Source organism: Lathamus discolor, chromosome 6 (genome assembly GCF_037157495.1).
Source record: "Lathamus discolor isolate bLatDis1 chromosome 6, bLatDis1.hap1, whole genome shotgun sequence".
Taxonomy (NCBI): domain Eukaryota; kingdom Metazoa; phylum Chordata; class Aves; order Psittaciformes; family Psittacidae; genus Lathamus; species Lathamus discolor.
The window spans coordinates 55,572,787-55,594,232 of record NC_088889.1 but is presented as its reverse complement, the minus strand read 5'-3'; the positions used below and the strand labels follow the sequence as shown (position 1 = coordinate 55,594,232).

The following is a 21,446-nucleotide window of genomic DNA, read 5'->3' as shown; positions in this document are numbered from 1 at the left end:
TTTGTTTTTTCATAGAGCTACTCTTTCAAATATTGTCAAAGTCTTAATGGATTTCTAATACATAAAATCTGTCATGAGTGTTTAAAAATGAACTTGAATTACTCTTGTATAAGTCATAATTTTAGAAATCACAGAAAGTAAGTTTGAAAGAGATCGTCTAATTTGTTTGCCTGTCTGGAACACAGGACCAGAACTATTATGTCATTCATGACAGCAGGTTTCCTCCATGTTTCCAAAAATATTTGTTATTGGATGTTCTACAACTTCTTATGCTGGTCTGAGTATCTAAATAGCTCTATGGTGAGAAAGTTCCCTGAGTTTTCCTTGGCTTAATTTAAGATTATTCCTTCTCAGTGCATCTTTAATGGGCAGAATATGAACATATGTATATTGTGTATTTGTGTGTTTTATTGAAGCCATTGTTTCATTGTTCTAGACAACAGATACCCAATTGACTTATCAGAGAGTAAATACCTGAAACAAATATCTGCAGTCTATTCTAAGTGCTGAGTCAGAAACACAATACTTTGCTATTTATAGAATCATAGAATGGTTAGGGTTGGAAAGGACCTTAAGATCACCGAGATCCAACCCCCTACCATGGGCAGGGATGCCTCACACTAGACCATGTCACCCAAGGCTCTGTTCAAACTGGCCTTGAACGCTGCCTTGGGAGACATGGTCTCTATTTGTTTCTATTTTTCAGTGATTTCCTGTGCTGAACCCTTGACCTACAATGAATGCATCAACTGTTGCCCTGTTTCATGTCATCAAAAATCACAGTGCATTGACAGTGAACTTCCCTGCATTGATGGATGCTACTGTCCGGATGGTAAGTTTCGCTTCTCAAATATATATTATGTAATGTCATGTAACTTTCTGATTGCTATCGCCCAAGGTTGGGGCTAGATTAAGGCACTCACAGGAGCTCTTTATAAAGGCAATGCAGAGCGTGTGGATGAATGACCTCGTTTTGCTGGTAACTGACAAATGCCTTTTCCTCCCATTAACAAGTGGGAATAGGTTTCAGTGCAGATCCACATTCTAGCTGTAGAACTCGACCATTTGAATGAAAAATTGGGTTTGCACTGTTGTTAAAAGAGCAGCTATTTCCTGATTCTGGTGGTATTTTGGCAAGTTTTTTTTTTTTTTTTTCTGGTGTGCTTTGTTTGCCTTTAGGTTTAGCTGATTTTATGGTTTGGTTTGGGTTTTTTTTCCCCCTGAAGAATCACTGCAAGGTCAGGTGTTTAGGAGGGCTCAAAAATGTGACACGACTAAAACTCATTCATGTGGCCAGAAACAGTTTTTGATATTGATATTCTTCTGCTGTTGTATAGTTAATGGCAAGTGAGGTATTTACCAATGCAGCCTGTAGCAAAACTTCACCCTTGTTATCAAAATACGTCCTGATGTCCAGTTCTATCCTTGTTACTGGCTTCTCTTGGGTACGTAATTCTATCTAAAAGAGGTCAGAGAAAGTTATATGCTGAATCATAGAATCAAAGAATAGTTAGGGTTGCAAAGGACCTTCAGATCATCTAGTTCCAACCCCCCTGCCACGGGCAGGGACACCTCACACTAACCCATGTCACCCAAGGCTCTGTCCAACCTGGCCTTGAACTCTGCCAGGGATGGAGCATTCACAGCTTCCCTGGGCAACCGATTCCGGTGCGTCACCACCCTTACAGTAAAGAACTTCCTCCTCATATTGAATCTTAACTTCCCCTCTTTAAGTTTTAACCTGTCACCCCTTGTCCTGTCATTACAGTCGCTAATGAACAGTCCCTGCCCAGCATCCCTATAGCCCCCCTTCAGGTACTGGAAGGCAGCTATGAGGTCTCCATGCAGCCTTTTCTTCTCCAGGCTGAACAGTCCTGCCTCTTAGACATACCCTGATGATTTAAAAGTATAATCATCTTTGTCATGCATTTTAACTTTTATGGCCTAGTAAAGCCTTTCAGTTCCTGAATCTCTTAGAATGGAACACACACAAAACCTCCCACAAGTAAAAAAAAAAGCAACCCATTATAGTAAAATAAAGACCAAACAGTACCTTAAAACATAGAAACAAAAATTTGTAAATGTGTCAAAAAAGAAGCCAAGGGTACTCAAAAGAGCATGGTTTGATGATTGTGTGTGTGTTTGGTTTTTTTGTTTCTTTGTGGGTGGTTTTTTCCCCCTGCCCCTCAATATTAAATATTTGTTATTCATGCTATTGTTACTGTATCTCAAACAATTCTGGCACTTGGTCCATGTAATATAATGTATTTAATATCGTTCAAATCAAACTACTGCAAAAATAGTGTAGAGTTTTATTATCATACGTGACTATTTTTGTTGTTCTTGGGTATACTTAGTGCTCCATCAGCCATTTGTACAGATATTTAATTTTTTCCTTGTTGTTTCATTTTTTCTAGGCTTAATATATGAAAATGAATTATGTGTCAAACCTACGGACTGCCCTTGTGACTACCATGGAAGTTTCTTTGAAATGGGCTCAGTGGTTTATGAGGAATGTAATAACTGGTTAGTAATTTTTCTTTTTACACTGTGAACTTAAGTTTTCATGGTCATGAGAGACAACTTTTGTAAGACCTGTTTTAGTTAAGAATTGAATGAAGTTGATAAGTACTCACTGTTTCTAAGTGCAAAATCTGTTGTTTCATATGTGTTGCAAAAAAGATACAAGAAACTATAGAGCTATTAATATGAAATAAGAGTGAATGACAGATGTTGCAGGGAATACTGTAATGTTTAATACACTTTTCACCTCAAACTCTGCCTCAAAGTAAAAGGAATCTAGAATTCAAAATCTTAACAGGAGAATTACTTTGACTTTACTTTGTCTCCTGGTTTTGTTGTCTCACTTGGACGCAAAGAGCGTAATGTCATTATGACACTAAGCTGCTCTTTGGGGAATTTTTAAGTTAATTTCATACATTGGAAAGAAAAGTTTGTAGAAGAGATAATGTCTTTATTGGATAAACTTAACTGATTAAATGGATGAGCTTGCAGATGTGCAACTTGTTTTTTCCTAGCAGATATTTTTCTTTTTAAAGTATTAAGATTAAAATTGCTTGCATTTATTCTTCTCAGTTTTAATAATCCTTAACTTTTATAATGGTTATCAAGGAGCTAAAAAGAAAGAAAGGTGTTATTGGATGCACGGATGAAATTTCACCTGATCATATCCTCATGACAAGTACTTGCCACAGCTCCCAGGCATTCTAGTGAGTGTGATAGCACTGCTGTACCCTTTTGTGACACTCAAGATGCCTGATAACCACTTCATACAGCAAGAAACCAGGAAAAACAACTGAGGGACAGTCATATATACTTTACCAAAAAAAAGAAAAAAAGTCTGAAGCTTTTTTTTTTAATATCAATAAAGTAATTAATTAATTTCATTTGTTTATTTATTTCAGCACTTGCATTGGAGGAAAGTGGATTTGTACAAATCTTACATGTCCAGGTATGTCAAAGTTTTGAATACCTAACTATTTAATAACTGAATTTCTATTTTGGGTAAAATACTACTGTTAGAACTTAATAAGCTATTTCACTGTATAACTTGCATTTTTTATTTCTATCTACATGTAAATGCATCAACACACAGTATATCAAGTATTAAAATAGTCTGAAGAGCAGGAATCTGCCTTTCAACTTAATGCACTAATGTGACTCCATATATATCACCATCATGTCTCTGGTAAATGGCACTACCTTGCTGTTCTTGTCATTCAACTAAAGTTTGCTCTGCAATCTAAACTTGAAAGACATATGGCAAAATTACCTTTCCCCTCTTCTGTCTGCCCCAGCGTTGCTGGCTGGAGATATATTATCTAGGTATTGTACAAATACAGTTAATTATTTTTACATGCCTGTGGAATTAGGGGTGTTATTCCCACTTCACATGTGGGCAGCTAAACTACAAAGAGATTCAGGTCAAAAGGATTTTGCATAGTTCTTATGGTTGCCAACAGATTCAAGCGCTGGTCTTGGAGTTGTCGATTAACTGTGTGAGTGTTTAATGTTTCTGCAAATCTAATAATGTTTTTAGAGCCACAGATCAAATATCCAGAATGTAAGGATTACACATGTTGTTGTCACATCCAGGGTAAATTGTTTAGATATCTCCAGGGTAAATTGTTTAGATATCTTGGCCTGGCACCAGGTAGGAACTCCGTAGCAAAAGCAAGGATAAGGATCACTTCTTCACTGGGTTCTTAGTACCTGATTATAATATGAATGAAAATTTATAAATTATAACATGTATCAGAGTGTATGAACTCTACAGCAGTAGTAATTGTTGAGAGTACACTGTCTTTTCTGCTTACTTCAATACATTATTTATGTTTGTCAGCTGAATGCTCAGTTTCAGGAGACACACATTTCATGACCTTTGATGGGCGCAAATACACTTTCCAAGCTACCTGCCAATATATTCTAGCAAAAAGCCGTGTGTCAGGAGCTTTTACCATATCCTTGCAAAATGCTCCTTGTGGACAGGTAAGGCCTAGAATTCTCTTGTAATGTTTATATGCTCAAGGGCTTATTAACTGGGGGGGAGCGGAGAGAATATTAAAAATAAAAAATAATGAAAGCTACCTGCAATGGAATATATTAAAATTAATCAGTAGCAACAACTTTCCTTAATGATGAAATAGATGAACAACAGAATTTTAGAAACCTAAGATTGGTGGTTGTATATTGGTACTGTATCCTGTACTATATGGTTGAAAATAAGCAAAAGGGATCCCCAAAGAAATACTCTAAGGAACTTTTTTATTAAATGGAAGTTGAAGCAAGAAACCCACAGTTAGATACAGTTAGAACAGCCTGACCTGTTCAAAAACTCATCAATGGACAAGAGAGGTCTGGAGCAAATGCATGCTATGGTAATATGCAGATATGTATTGTGTGTCTCATTCCATTTTGTGTTACAGAAAGCTTATTTCTGTGTGCAAAACAGACAGAAATGTGCCTTTTAGTTTAGTTGTTGTGGTGATACTTTTGTTGGAGGAAGCGATAGTCAAATTAGTTGGCTTTCTGCATCACTTGTGAGATCACCAAGAACTTTGCAGTATTGCTTGCGTCTTTTTTCCCCTGACTTAGGGAGTTTGCTTAATATGTCTCCATGTCCGAGTAGTTTGTAGGTGAAAAAAGCCCCAGATTCTCTTGGCTTTTACTATATGTTAGGCTTCATACTTCATTTAGCCTTCAACAAAGCTAGCCTAATCAGTCCCTCATAGGTACAGACTTTTACAGAGGTTTGAATAAAGCTTTCTGGACATTGACAGCCAGGTGGGTGAGCGGAGACTTGTGTGGTATGTTCCAGGGCTACATGCTGCTAATTAAATTATCATTGTATAAGTTATGGAAGGGTAGTGAGAACAGTCTGAGTACTATAATGCAAGAGTGCGAGGCTTCAGTGCAGCTATTCAAGTGTCTTATCAACTAGCTGGTACTACTTGGCAGAAGAGCTGCTTTACAGTTCTCTAGGCACCATCCATTATCTTTTTCCCATTTATAAAAATTAATGAATTGAAATGGAAAGCTAAAAGATTTGTAGTGCAGAATCTCATATTTCTTGATATATTGAGATTTTGTGCTTTTTTAAAAAAAAAACAACCCAACCTTATCAGTCCCATCTCATTCAAGCAGATTAAAAAATGTAGAAAGAAAATACCTAGGGAGATTTTAGTTCTCTGAATTACAAAGAATCCAGTCATGTAGAGTCTTAGATCTGGTGACATAAACAGTCATCAGGCAACAAGTTAATTCAAAATGATGTGAAATTTTCTTTAAGCACCTTTTGGAAGGAGAATCATTCCAGCGATCAGCATAGCTTGACATTATCTGAGTTTCAGGTGACAACCTCACTGGCTTTGTAGTTTGTATGATGAGAAGGTCTTCTGAATATAGACTTTTTTTTAAAGTGCCTACTGAGAGATATCACCATTCCTGTGAAAACACCTGCTGAAAGTTAGCAGGGGCAGTGCTGTGAAAGAAGCAGTTCATTGGAACAGAGAACAATTGTCAGGCAGAATTTCTCCTTTAGTTTCAGCATGAAAGAATAATAAAGCTTTTGTCAATATTGTGCAGTAATTTATATAATATGGAGGCTTGTTCTCTTGTTTCTGGTCTGCTGCTCATACCAGCTGGTATTATTTTATTGTTTGCTTCTTAAAAAGCCAACAAAATGGTTGATTTATAGCTGCTGTTGCTGAATGACAGGCACAGAAACCTAATGTCTTAGTAAAGAGGCAAGACAACAAGATAAGCTACAAGAGCACAGCTTCACCATGCAGACATCTGTCTTCACTATCAGTCTGGGAGAGCTGGTTGAGCTGATGAAATATGTTCTGTATTTTTTCTAATTTGCTATTTTTAAGTTTCACTTAATAATTTCAACTGTTGGTGAGATCACTGTTGCACTATTATTTAGACAGGAAAATTCCGAATGTAGTTTTTTAATATTTACGCACCACTCTGTGTACTTCTGTGTCCATGGTATTTGAAGGACTGACATAATTTGCTCTGTGCTAGTTCAGCATCTGTCAAAGCCACATGGTAGCCTTAGGAGATCCCTGCAGCCCTAGAAATTGTTTTCAATGAGTAGGGCAACATTTGCCCACTACTAGGTAAGTCCCAGTGAAAGTCAGTGAGAGGCGGATAAAAGTGTAAGTCTTTGAACTGAACATCCTAATCTGTTTGCAGCGTGAATGATGTTATTCATGGTATAATTTTGCAGTTAGTGTGACTGTCCAAAGGCAGGGATATTTTAGCTGCCTCTTGTCCAATGCCTCTTACAGCACTGCAAATGCTTAACATTTTAATATTTCATCATAGGTTATGTCTTTAATGTAGCCAGTGGGATTGAAAAGTGCAGCTGCCTGCACCTCTGATGGACATTTCTTGACTGCAGCTCAGGACTAGACCCAATCAATGAGATTTCCTTCAGTGAGACCTAGACTACTGTTTGCCAAGTGGTTTCAGATGTGTATGTTTTGGTATTTAAGACATTATGAGACACTAAAGATACATAATCAAGATGAGACTAAAATGAACAAATAATGTGCCAAAAATAACTGGACCCAGTTTTTGTCATTGCTCTTGAATACCTTTTAAATGGTTACAAGGTCTTGCAGTGAAGGAGGGTGAACAGAAGTAACGGCAGTTGGATGCTTCCCCCTTTCCTCTGTAGGTGACAGGGAATAGACGGTCTTCTGACTTTACCCAGCTACACTAAATCCATGTAAATAAGCTGATGTCTTAGCTATAGTAAAGAGATTTGAGTATAGCAGGAGTGGCAGAAACTTAATTCCTTCCTAGAGAAAAGAAAAAGTAGAAGGTGGATTCTCATGTCTTTCAGTGTGTAGCAAGGTAAATTACAGAATGCTGACATAGTTAAATTCAAGTCATCTCTCAGTCCACCTCTATGCTTGATTCTCTGTCATAGAATATTTTTCTTTTTTTAAAACAAGGCAGTGATCAAATGAATTCTCTCAAGAAAAATCTGGTAATCTGTGAGTAATAAGCATGCTTTAATGAGCATTCTGTCCCTATTGGCACCAAATCCAAAATACCTGTAGTTATTCTGAAAGGTGGAAGTCCTGGCCTAACTATCCTCCTAGATAGGAACTGATTAATGTTAACCTTTCTCTGCCTAGTTTCTTTGTTACTTAGTGCAGGTGGATTTGTTACTGTGGTATGTTGAAAGGGTCAATATTCAGCAGTCTTCAGACTTGTGTTGCTTTCCACCCATGTGGTATGGCGTCTAGTTGAAGATCACTACAGTAACACAAAATACGCAGGAATTTTAAATAGTTTAGGACATCATTTATGTGCCAACTGATTTCAGAACTTGAATGGAAAAAAAAAATCCAACATAACTAACACAGAACATGTACATGGTGTACATGATAATTGACTTCTGTTTTGATTAAAGCAGTTAACCTCAATTCTTGATTTTTAAGCTGCTGTGAAAATTTCTTCTGTAGGGCATGTAGCTTCTTTATGTTGTGGAATTTCAGCACGAGTCTCAATACTTTGATTTTTAGGATTTCAGTCAATAGCTGCTTTTGGTAATGTTGAAAATTATGTGCCACTGAAGAGGGTGGTTGTGAGTAAGGCAGATGATGTTGAGCTAGGAATTTTTGGAGTATGTTTCATCCAGACTGAAATGCAGTATTTCTTTCCATGTTTTTTCTGTGTGACATTTTGACTTAGAGAGCTGAAATGAAAATAAGAATAAGCAATGGCAGTAACAGTAAGATGGGTCTGTTGGATGTTGTGATACTGTATGCTGGCACGATGCTGCCTTTCTTTTGTCAATATTCATCCAGGGAGCTTATGAACACACTCCACAATTCCTCTCAGAAATAATGATTTTAAATATTGTTTTAAATAACTATTCACAAGATGCTTCTGTCTTTCATTATAGTTTGCCTTTAAAAGAATTTTGTATCTTACGTACGCTTTGAAAAAACCTAGTATATCAGAACACTTTACAAATTTTGATTTTTGCACACAGTAGTGCTGTGGATAATGCAGCCTTGTTTGTGAGCATTCATTTAGCCTCAGTGGGTCTTTTATCAGGGGGTCCCATGAATTGCAGATGTGCTTGTACTTAGCTATGTAAGAATTATTTACCTTCTCTTTCCAAATCCCACTTTTGAGCTGTACTAAGCACACATGTGAAATCATTCCAAATACTGTTTTCTTACTTAGCTGTAAAGCTGTGTTTTACAAGTGCTCTCTGGTAGTAAGATAGATACAAATGAACATTTTCAGTTCCCCACTAATTATAGCTTTACTTGCAGTCTTATGTAACTTTTATCCTTCTTAAGATTTGTTTGTTTGTTTTTAAATGTGTTTTGCTCTTACTTGTAGAACCAGGATGGATCATGTATCCAATCAATCAGCCTTATTCTTAAGCAGGACCTCAAGAGACAAGTGACTCTGACTCATTCAGGAGATGTTTTGGTATATGACCAATACAAAATTAACCTGCCTTATGCAGATGGTAAGGAATAATATATAAACTTACAACTTCCATCGAGCACTAAGGCAATATTTTAATGGCATATGCATGTGTTGTGGTACTGAAGTGGTATATTTTTCATATTCTGTGTAAAATGTTTCACAAATTAACTTTTCTGAGGAGAAATTATTTTCTCTGATTCTTGAACTTAACGATTTCTTTTCCTTTCTTTTGTAAACAATTCAAGTAAATATAAATGGAAGGAGCCCTCTCACCGATGATTTACAAACAAAAAAAAATATTTCTTTTTGCTTCAGTAGGTTTTAAATCTCTCCTGGAATGTGTTACCAAATATTCTGTGTAGGAATGTGTGACGCTGTTCTGTGAGATTCAATGTTGACTTTAACGAGATTTATATGAAAAAATTAGTACATTTAATGTCTTTGGGAATTTCCCCAAAAAGTCTTCAGTACAGGAAGTATGTTCCTGGTGTTGGTCTGCAATGTTTGTATCTTTAAATTGATTTACATTTAGTTAAGCTTTATGAATATTCTGGTGAACTCTGGATGCATTTTTAAAAAATGCAGTACTGTTGTAAGCTTCTTGTTTTCTTTAAAGTCTGAATCAGTGTAATATTTGGTGAGAAGTCAACAGGGGAAAATTGGGCCTTAGTAGGAAGAAAAGGTAACTTACTTACATAAAAATGATACAGAACAAAACTAGTGAAATGACAAGAAACAAAATGCAGGCAGGTTTCCTTTGCTTTTCAACAGTCTCTGTTTTTACTCACCAGAGTTATTTGAAATACGGAAACTCTCCTCTGTATTTCTTCAAGTAAAGACACACATCGGATTACAGATTCTGTACGACAGAGAAGGATTGAGGCTTTACCTTCAAGTGGATGGACGGTGGAAGGATGATACTGTGGGCCTTTGTGGAACCTTCAATGGAAATACAGAGGATGATTTTTTGTATGAATAGCTGCAAGATTTCTATTTGCAAGTGTATATATATATCATCCACAGTTAGAGTGGTTGATCAAATGTGGGCTGAAGCTGAATGCATCGATATCAAGAATAATTTACTTAGAAGTTTTGTTAGTGAGTTAGTAGGTTTTAGTTTACTAACAAAAAGATCTGTATATTCAACTATAGGGTATCAAGCCATATTTTCCTTAAAATACTGTAATACAAAAATACAGTGAATTATATATGACCAGTGCTTGTTTATCTGCCAAAATATGGAGTGGCCTGTAAAAGGGACTTCCTGTCTCCCTGCAAGCCTCTTCACCTCTTTCCAGCCCCTATTTTCTGCTGCAAGTTCTAATCTACTCTCTGTGATAGAGCCTCCATTGTTCAGTGCCTTTCAGGCTAACAACAGGAATTGGCTGTTGCCTGAGCTTCACTTCACTGTGATGCAGTGAAAGGTGGTTAGAGCTGCCTGAGCACCACAGTCAAGATTGCTGCTTGTCCAGCTTCTTTCTAGCATGTTTCCTACAGATAATAAGGAATAAATTGGCTTCCAGAGGACTGAGCAGCCTAATGGAAGTGAGAGAAGGAGAACATGAATTTAGAGCTTCACAGAATATTTCTTTGACCAAGGGGAGGGGAAAAAAAGAGAGAAGAATAGAACTTCTTTCTCTCAAAACTAATAGAAAAATGGGAAATATTTCCATAATGGCTCCCATTGAAAAACACACACACACAAATACGTTAGTGGGTTTTTTCATGAATTTCAATCTTTAAGATTAAGAAGTATTATCAAGATTTTTTTTATGAGACTAGGAAATATATAGACAGGATTTAAATGAAGAGATTACTTATGTAAAACTACTTAAAAAAATTGTTTGAAGCACATAAGTTTTGTAGTGTGTTTTTGACAGTCTTTGAACTTATTCTCAAATAAGTGAGAAATTGTTCAATAGTTGACATTTGTGAAAAAATCCCTTAAACTACCAGAATTTATGAATCATGCTGAGGTATGACACAGACCATAACGTGCAAGCATCTTGATATGTACATGCAACACCTGACCCAGACCAGATTTGGGGCACTTGCCATAGGCAGTGGTGCCTTTTGCAACACCTTCACTCCCAGCTACTTTACCAGAAGCAGTATTACTGGTTGTGTGCTTGATGCAATCTTTCCCAAGAGTATAAAATCCCATGTTTAAATGCACTGTTTTAATCATTCTCCCTGTACAATAGAAATGTGCCTTGGTTATTTTGATCAAAGTCTTTCTATCTTTCAGCTTCTGCTGCCTGTTTGATTACCTCATTGAATCCTCATGGATTTGATTGCTTATGCAGTTGCATTTCTTTACCTCTGAATTTCTGTTCCTTCCTCTTTTTTGCAGGGAGTAGAGGGCCTACGAAGTCAGCTACCTAGGAACAGACAGGAAAATATAGGTAGAGGAGAGATAAAAATGAATCAGATATCACTGAGGAGGCAGAATTATGAATATGAGAATGTAGACTTTCAGGGCAGTGGTTCTCCCTCCTTCTCTCTTGCGAAAATGGAACTTGTTCTGTTTTGATCTGTCCTTCCTTACAAAGTATCTAATGGCTCTAGAGCACATCTTCTCTTGTTTCTGGGCCTTTGCCTGGAAAGAAAGAGGAGTCCTGAAACTTAAGCTGACTGCTTTACATGGAAATGCATGTGAATATGGAACAGTGGAAGGGGAGCTTGAATCAGCTCTGCTGAAGAGGGTGGTAGAACTGAGACCATTCTGTAAATTCTCTGTGTGTTTTGTGACTGACTTCTGTTTTGTGTAAGATCTCCAGTTGGAGTAGCTGAAAGCACTCCAGAGCTCTTTGGAAATGCATGGAAAACTTCATCGGCGTGCATTTTTGTGCATGATAGTTCACAGATGGATCCATGTGATATTCATCTGCAGGCAGGTAGGCAGTGAAGGTCAATTGTTATGTACAAATGTACTTATATCCATGCCGATTTTCCTAGTTGTATCAGGGTAAAGTGATAAACAGTCCTACCCACTGAAAAATCAGTAGCATTTGTTGAGTTGTATTCCTAACAAACCATGTAGTGTATTGTTTACGTATTTTATGATACTTGCAGAGGCACTTGAAATAGCTTTTCTTATTTCTGGATTGCAGTTACAGTGTGTTGAGTTAGACATGCATGAAAAGTTGGTAGTATGTCTAGTACCGGTGATGCTGCTGGGTAAGATGGAAACTCAAAAGTATTAGTGTTCTATTTTGAAATATACTGAAAAAAATGAAATATTTGATTTTGTTGTCTGATATCAAAGAGAATGAATAGGAGAAAGATACGGATGCACTGCCAGCCCTTAGATTCAGCCAGAAGGGTTCAGTTGGGAAAGATGCTAGTGACTCATGCCGTGAGGACCACAGATGGTCACCAAGACATCCTTTAATAGTGATAAACTCTGTAGATCATCAGTCATATCAGTTTCATAGTTCTTACAACTTCCTGACTTGGACTCTGCATGCTTTTTGGCAAGATATAGGGGTAAAATATTGAATAAAGTCTTGCTTGTGATTTCAGCAGTGCTAGGAAATCATCACATCTCCTGCTATATCATCCCATCTTTGGAGTATTATACAATGTGCAGCGCTAACAAGCTGCACTCTTAACAAGTGGGTTTGGACATAAGTATAGAAAAAAATGGCCTGTACAGGAAATCAGAAATCCTGGAAAAGGAATTTTGAAGTCCTAGTTCATGCATGCCTTTTATTTTTTTGGGAATACAAAGTTAACTCTTTCTGGGTATGCTAATGTAGCATAGCATTTCTTTTGATTATTGTTGCACAAATATTTAGTGCATTCAGAATTAAGATACTCAGATGTGTGCTGTGTTTGGAGCTTCTTATGTAATTACTTGATACTGCTCTCCCTCTCCTGTGAGATAGTGCCACCCTGAGCTGGCAGCTCTGGCTATGGCAACGGAAACAATGGGTAACAGGTTATTCTTTAAAGAAGTGTGTGTTTATGAAAGGCACTGGGTAGTGTGTAGCATATGTTGCCTAGCCCACATTGATCAGTTAGTTTAAAGACTGTATGTAGATACTGTCTAGGTATTATAAAATTTCCTAAATACCTTAAAATCATTCCCTGAATAAGTTCAAAACTATGAGCAGCTAACTTCTTTTCTGACCTTTCTTGTAGCTGTATAGATAACAAAGATAAAAAGATATATATGGCAGTAGTATGTAACCATGATCAGTTGCTTGGTATAGAAGATACTTTTTATTCCAAGTCTCTTTAAACTCCCTCGCTGAAACAGTGTTTAATCTGTTATTTGTATAGCCTCTTATGCAGCGGAAGCTTGTAGCATCCTTACGAAAGACCTTTTTGCTCCATGCTACCCCTATTTGAGTCCTGTTCCCTATTTTGAGCAGTGCAGAAGAGACACTTGCAAATGTGGACAGATTTGTTTTTGCTCTGCTCTGGCCCATTATGCTCATCATTGTCGAAGATTTGGAATTGTAATAGATTTCAGAGGACGTGTCCCAGACTGCGGTGAGTTGCCTTTCACTTCTGGTTTTAAATAGGCTTCGGAATGAACAAAAAACTAAATTAATATAATATTTAAACGAGAAATTAATTAATACTTTAATGATCTGACGTGTACAAGGCAAGGTTCTTTTTTGTCAAGACAGAATTAGTACAAGTGTTAAAAGAGGATTGTTGATTTTTCATTTAAAATAAATGGTAGAATACAGATGATGTAGAGATAGCCAAAGGTGACATCTGTTAACTCCTCTATAATGCCTCACAATTATAGGATTGGGGTTTATATTATGAAATTTTTCAGTTTATATGAACTTCTAGTGATGTAAAAGACGTTGATAGGACATGTAGTGCCCTTGTACAATTTTTTGTTTTAAATTGTAGAATTGAAAACCTTATAAAACAACACTAAATTGACACCCTGATGTTTCAGTAGGTTTGGCTCCATAAACAAGTCTGAAAATCTCCTCTTAGGAATATTAAAGAATTTAACATGTTAGTTTTCATTGCATCATGTAATTGAGCATGCTGTAATGCATGGCAAAGAGGATTTTGGAAAGTTGGTCCAGCTTAAGTATCTTGAGCTGGAGTTGTCTGTATGTATAGCTGAAAAGACTGGCTTGCTTACTGTCATGTCTGGCATTCATGTCATTTAGTCATTCATATGACTAAATGAATCATTTAAACCATTTAATTTTATTTTACTCTTCTAGAAGCAAGTATAGTTTTATTGGAATATATTTGAAAGTCATGCTTGTCAGGTTTTAAATGAGTCTTTTTAGTACTTCACAAACTTCAGATTTCTTTTTTTTTAAGGAGAGATTTATAGGATGTGTGTACATATGTATCTCAGAAAACTTATGATGATATTGAGCAACATCTGCAAAGTACACATTTTTATTTCTTGCTTTTAATGTTTTTGTTAAGATGCTGTGCATTTCCTAAAGCCCATGCACAAGAGCCATGCATTTTCAGAGTTAGAGGAAAAGAACCTTCAACTGTTCTGTTTTCTGTGTGTAAATCTGGATTAACTATGCAGACTTCATTGTACTTGTTGTTGCTGTGGATTTACATCTGTGTAGTGTACACAGCATAGTGCCAAGATAGCAATTTTAGTGGAATATAATGTGATTGGGAATGAAAGAATAGAGATGTTTGTCAGAAAACCGTTGGGAGGTACTTGACTCTCTTGCACTGTAATTTGAGATGTTTGTTTCATTTGGACAGCTCTTTCATGTGAAGATACAAAGGAGTATAGTACTTGTGTATCTACCTGTGGCAGAACCTGCCAAGCACTGTCCATGCCAGAGACATGCAGCAGTGATTGTGTAGAAGGCTGTGCTTGTCCTTCTGGAATGTACTTGAATTCCAAGACTGAACGATGTGTACAGAGGTAGGTAAAGTTGCATTTCTGATAGTCACATTCACTATTTTAGACCACTGCATTTGCAAGTCAGAGTGAAAAACTAATAAGCATGTAACCTTGTGGATATTATGAATCTGTAAACTTGGAGGGATCACAGAATTATACAGAACCTGTGTGTTGATAAAAAATAGCTCATTTATAGTACTGACACTCATCCAACATCTTCAAAGCTAGTTTCTACATATTATCTAGGTTTGGCAAATAAGAGATACAAAAGGTGTTCACTGTTGTGTAGAGGTTCTGCTCTGTTACTGATTTGTTTTGGAATGTTCTCAATATATATGGTGTGTTGAGATCAATTTCTTGTATTTGAAAATCAAACAAGCAAACAAAAAAAAAACCCCAACCACAAAACCCCAACCCAACCAACCAACGAAACTCACCAAAACCAGCAAACCAACCAATTGAACTTTGAACAGCAATTAAGTTATTGGGAATTTTTTTCTTCTTTCAGTCTGAGTTAATCATAGTTATATATTTTTCCTCTACGCCAGAAATGAATGCCCGTGTTATTTTCAAGGAGTAGACTATCCACCTGGAGAAAACATCATGACATCCTTGGGGAAATGGTAAGATATTTATTGTGTTTATTTTTTAAGAGCTCTGGGTCAAGTCATTCTGGGTAGTCTGTTGGTGTTTTATGGTGGTGCGTTGTTGTTTGTTTGTTTGGGTTTTCTTGGTTTTTTTTTTTTTTTGTGGGGTCATTTTAAATTAAAAGTACAGAACAAGCTTATGTCAGTTTCCTATGCACGTTTGGACAGAGCTTCTTTAGAACTTAGGTTTTCAGGTACTTATAATCTAATATGTTGATGTGCAAAGTAGAGAGAAAAGCCACTGTAATTTTGTACATCCATACTAATGTAGAGAGCTCCAGAAAACCCCAGACACTTGCTGTCGATTCAGATTTGTTCAGCTAGATCTTCATTGCTACTCTCCTTCCCTATACCAGATTGTAAATCCATATACATATATATATATATATATATATATCTTAACTGGCAAGTTAGCTCCTCATCTTTACCTCAGGGGAGATTCCCTGGAGAGTACCAGGCAACCCACTCTGCGTATTGTGGTGTGCAAAGTCTGGGTGCACTGTTGCCTGCCTTCCTGGATATTTTTTACAGAGCTTGTGCCAGACAGCAGTTATGGGAAAGGGCTTCTCCTGGTAGATTGTTTGATTGATTTAATTTCATCCTCCTCAAAGGTCTAGTTTAGCTTATTATGCTAAGCACTGTGGCGGAGATATGGCTGAATGCACACCAATCTGTGATCATTCACAAATGCATTTTTTAAGAGAAGAGTTATTTGGAATCTGGCAGCTTATGTTTCATGTGAATCTGTTAATTAAAAACGTATCTACTGGTTTACAGCTACTAGTCTTGAAGATAAGAAATCTGTATTTCCTATTTAGTCATGAATTTGCTTGCCATGTTTTAATAAGGCTTTATACATATCTGTTGGGAGGAAAGGCTTTCAAGCTCCTTCGAATTGCCTTGTGCTAAGTAACACATTAGGAACTGTATAGGACTGTATGTGTGGATGAACTGGAAACAATGTGCACAACGTATTATTTTTAATCTGTCACTGCTTTTTTTTTATTAGAAGCAATTATGATCTTTATTATGCACTCTCCATCTTATCAGTTGCTTCCTTTTTTGAACTTCAACTTTCAAACTTGAATTTCTTCTCATGTTTGTCTATGGAGTAGCTTTCTTTCTCTGTTCTCAGCCAGTTCTTTGAAATATTTTCATTGTGATTCCAGCATTTTATCAGCATTTGTGTTCCCTATCATGCCTCACTCTCAGTTCGCTTTAACACTGCTTTGTCTGTTGGCTGCGTTATGCTGTGAAGTCCTTGCCCACTTTTCGTGCAGTACTTAGGAGTTCAGACACACCTCCAAACGTGACAGCAGTGTCTGTAGCACATACAGAATTCAATTCTTAATCTGCTGACAAGCAGTGAGTGTTCTGGGGACATCCTAGCCACTGCAAAAGAATGGAGAACAGTGCTGGAGTTCATGGGCTCAGGTTCTCTAGTGAAACACAGGACCTGAAATTAAGCCAGCATTGCTACATTTTTCCCTGACATTGAGTTGCTATCAGATCTGCTACCATTTTATAAAAGGACTGGATAATTTTGGTTGGAATTAGACAGGGGCAGTGTTATGTTGCTCCATACTTCCCTGCACACTTTATTCAGAATTCTGAGGTTCAGTGCAAATACTTGTACAGTTACTTTGTGTTGCCTCATACTGAATGCTTCTGTATTAAACATTCATATTTTTAGATCTTCCTGGCTCTTATGACACCTTCATGTGTTTTTATTGCAGCCATTGCAGGGATGGAATAATGAATTGTGATAACAACATAATGGGTGAGTGAAGAGAGAGGTGAAAAGATATTCAGGTCAAATGAATATATATTCTCTAATCTCTGTGGAACCTGTTATTTGTAGTAGAAGAAAGCACAACATGTACAAATGCATGTACTCGCAGGAGGGGATTGATCATTTAGGAATTACATGTTTTGGTGATTGGAAGAAAGGCTGGTGAGAATCAGCAGTGTAACTGTCCAAAATACTGCTAAATCTGAGCAACCTTTTTTTTCCTGTGCTTTTAAATACTTTTTTTCTTTTTTTTTTTTTTTTGATTGTTTATATAAGTAAGCTTAGCTACATGACAAAGAGCAGAATGTCAGAAGGACAAACAGGTTAGCTTTGCCCCATAAAATGTGATTGTAGGAGCTGAACACTGGCAGTAATTTTTCACAGATATTTGCTCTTTCCCTTCATAAAGCTTGAGAATAATTGAAATATGGAAGAATAATATATCTTGTGTCATACTCAAGTAAAAGAATGTAGCAAGTGCTTTTTTGTATTACAGTATATTTTACATATGATTGAGTATTATGGTCCCTATTGTTGTTCTAATGCTCCTTTTACATCATTAAGAAAGACTTTCATTTGAGGTTTCAGCTCTAAAATTACCAGCTCTTTGGCCTTTAGCAGAAATCTCTTCCCCATGCACTTGAAGGTAGTGGTTGTACTGATTTGACAGTTAGCCAGAACCTCTCTCCCTAATAAATACACAAAACCCTAGCAACCAACCAAAACAACTTTAAAACACTGCCACTGCTTCAGGCATTTGTGTTAACTATACAAAGTATGCTAAGTGCAACCCAAAAGCATTTTGCAATTGAATTGTTTTATTCATAGTGACTAAGGCATGGAACATCACACCTAGCTCTCAGACCTCTTCTTGATATATTTTTCTTTTTTTTTGCCTTCTGTTGATTTCTGATTCTCTCTTGGTAGCACTTTGCATTTCTGTTTCAGAGGGCTGAATCCTGACTGTTTAGAAAGTCATGCCCCTTACTAAATGAATATATTAATTTCAGTATTTTATATGAGATTTTACAAGGGAATGTAGGGATAGGAAAGAGGGAATGGCTTTAACTGTAAGAGGGTAGATTATGATTAGACGTTTAGAAGAAAAGAAAGTGGTGAGGCACTGTAAGATGTTGCCCGGAGAAGCTGTGGCTGACCCATCCTTGAAAGTGTTCAAGGCCAGGCTGGATGGGGCTTTGAGCAACGTGGTCTAGTGGAAGGTGTCGCTGCCCATGGCAAGGAGGTTGGAAAGATGATCTTTAAGGTCCCTTCCAACCCAAACCATTCTGTGATTCTGTGATTTAGAGGGGTTCTGTGAAGTTAACTATGCTCAAGAGAGACAGGTAGTCAGATGTTACTGGATGATACACCTTTGCGTTACATATTCTCAATCTAAATCTAATGCACCTTTACGAAATACAAAATTTCAGGCATGAAGACTAATATGTTTGTCAACTTTTCCCCTCAGCACACAGCTGCCCAGTTGGACAGATTTATATTAACTGCAGTAATCCACAAATTGATCCTGAACTTAGCAGAGAGAGAACTTGTGAGAATCAGCTGTTAAACCTCACTTTCTCAGCACACCTTCCTTGCGTTTCCGGTTGCGTCTGCCCACCTGGGTGAGTACAGACAGATTTGCATCTTTCTGTGCGCAAACACAGATGATCACCTTCATTAGTGATTGAACAATTAATTCTGATGACATAATACGTTTCTACTTGGGGAATTTGGTGTGTCAAGGTGTGACCCAGACTTACCTAGACAGTTTTTTTCAGATACCTGACTTCATTTTTGGACACTGGGGGAGGCATATTTCTTCATTCTAGGGCATTACTTTCAGTATCGTCTCCACCAAAATGATATTTTCTCAGGGATTTGTGCTGAAAATGTGCAGATGAGCTGCCATTGTGTTTTGGAATCAAGCACTGTATTGCAGACATTTTTGAAGATAAAAATAGAAATCATGTGTTTAAGTTACATTGGTTTTGATTGGATTTAGTCTCTTAAGCACATTAGCTAAGAAGTTTTTGAGTAGTATTACCCTAAAATTACTGTTTATGCCTCAGAACAAAGAGTAAGAGCCAGATCCTCTGTCAAACTGTGTTGAAATAGCTCATTTGAAGTCTACTGTATTTGGAGCAATTCAACCTAATAAGAATTTTTAGGTTTGTTTCTTTTTCCTCGCTTAATGTTCTCACACAATAGAGCTATAAAAAGATAGTAAACTGAAAGCTGTGGTAGCCTGTAACTGTAATGAAGTTTTGAAACAAGGAAACCATTAGGTGCTACAGCAATATTATTGACACCTGTTGGTTTTTAAATACTAGTTTATACTGTTTTCTGTTTAGGGAAGTAATGGGTAGTGGTGGAATTCTGGTATTAGGAATGTTACCTGCTGCTTATTTAATTCTTTTTACCTCCCTGAAACTCTATGCAGATGTTTTGTTCTTGGGACAAAAGTCTTCATGGCTGCATAAATCAGTTGGCAATAGGCTGTTTCCCAAGGAAGTAAAAAGAGCTGTGCAATACAAAGCCTGGTGAAAACTGCACTGCTGGAAGCTGAGAGAGTTATTTTTTAGTGTTCTGGTCCAGATTTGTGGGTTTTGCAGAAGCAAAGACGTTTTTGACTCACAGGTGGCACATTGCTTCTAATGATGCCCTTGCCAACTATTTATGTATTTGTGTTTCCGTGAATGAGTAAAGCTATAGATAATAAAATAGTAACTGCATCTTCAGTGTAGTGAAGTCATAGGTGTCCTTGGATCTTTGCAGTTCATTGTAGTTTGGAGAGTAAGTATAAGCATCAAGAAAAACATCTGATACTTCAAAGAGGAGCTGTGTACAGCCTCTCTGTGCAGTATTTGTGGTGAATTCTTAGATCATTGAAATCTATCCATTTGCTTGGCTTTACAAGAGAGAAAGCTGTTATCGCTTGTTTTAGCCAGGGTAAGAAGGTGAGGAAAAAACTGTATTTAGTGTTACTTTGTCAGTGTGATGCTCTTTGTCTGAATGTGCCCTGTTCAGTTCTGAGCAGCTTTCAACCAGTGGGAATTTCAGTTTCACAGTTGGTTGTCTTCAAGAGACACAATATAAATTAAATATGTATTACAAAGAACACTTCACGTACCCTGAGTGAAAATTATAGTTTCTCAGTTTAATGGGGACGGGAGTTTATGATGTCAGCAAGTCCTCATTAAGAGGAGCTACAGCGTGGCAAATTTCTATCTGATAATTAGCACAACGAAGAAGAATGTAAGTTGCAGTACAAAAATTACCAGTTCATTAATATCAGTAAATAAAATGTTCCATGATAAATAGAAATCTTTCCTTTCGGATACCTCGGAAGCAAAACGGTGTCATCACCCAGTTTGTCATGGATGTGCCTTACAGCCATTATCTCTTGTCCATGGCTCAGGGCTTATTTAATAGTAAAAACACATACCACTAGTGCAAAGGGGCATGATGGCTCCCATATATCTTAGATCTATTGTCTTCAGTTAAACGGAAGTTAATTGTCTGAGTTACAATAAATTTGGTGAAATGTAGAGGTGGTCTGGAAAAATCTTAGTTTCCCAGACTTTAAAATTAATTTGTTAATGAATAAGTCTTCATGGGGTTAGTGGCGAAAATGCTAGTGTTGGAAGTGCTAGCACTTACCAAAGATTCACTTTCCTGTGAAAGGAAATTACCAAATTACTTATATAATCATTAATAAAGTTATGCCTTTTCAATTTCAGAATATTTAAAATATTAATTGTTTTTCAATAATAATAATAATGTTAGTAATGTGAAAGTCTAGGAAAATGTTGTTGTATCTAGATACCAGGTGTACTTCTGCTGAATGCATGTATTTTTGTTCTGTATTTCTTTTTTTTTTTTATAGTCTTGTTAAACATGGGGATGTGTGCTTGGATGCAGATGAATGTCCGTGTTCATGGAAAGGAAAGGAATACTTTCCAGGTGACAAAGTAATTTCTTCCTGTCATACATGGTAAGCAGAGATCTGTTTAGGATGATTATTTGATTTTAGTTGTTTATTTATGAATTGATTATTCCTTCATGTTTTTTAATTACTAATTTCACACCAGATTTCAGTAAATAATCTACCCTAATTTTGTATTTACATTTGTTCAAAGAGCTATGAAAATGACTT

The 21,446-nt window shown here is 36.8% G+C and overlaps 1 protein-coding gene across 1 annotated transcript in view; it reads left to right on the top strand.

The window, feature by feature from the left end:
* OTOG (otogelin) overlaps positions 1-21,446 on the top strand; it is a 97,008-nt gene that overhangs the window by 18,499 nt on the left and 57,063 nt on the right. Inside the window, exons 11-23 of the mRNA XM_065685806.1 lie at positions 707-832; positions 2,418-2,526; positions 3,426-3,472; positions 4,364-4,509; positions 8,896-9,028; positions 9,780-9,957; positions 11,761-11,885; positions 13,276-13,488; positions 14,707-14,872; positions 15,400-15,474; positions 17,235-17,278; positions 18,759-18,912; positions 21,177-21,284. Coding sequence (XP_065541878.1) covers positions 707-832; positions 2,418-2,526; positions 3,426-3,472; positions 4,364-4,509; positions 8,896-9,028; positions 9,780-9,957; positions 11,761-11,885; positions 13,276-13,488; positions 14,707-14,872; positions 15,400-15,474; positions 17,235-17,278; positions 18,759-18,912; positions 21,177-21,284 — 1,624 coding nt within the window. The remainder of the gene's footprint in view (positions 1-706; positions 833-2,417; positions 2,527-3,425; positions 3,473-4,363; positions 4,510-8,895; positions 9,029-9,779; positions 9,958-11,760; positions 11,886-13,275; positions 13,489-14,706; positions 14,873-15,399; positions 15,475-17,234; positions 17,279-18,758; positions 18,913-21,176; positions 21,285-21,446) is intronic.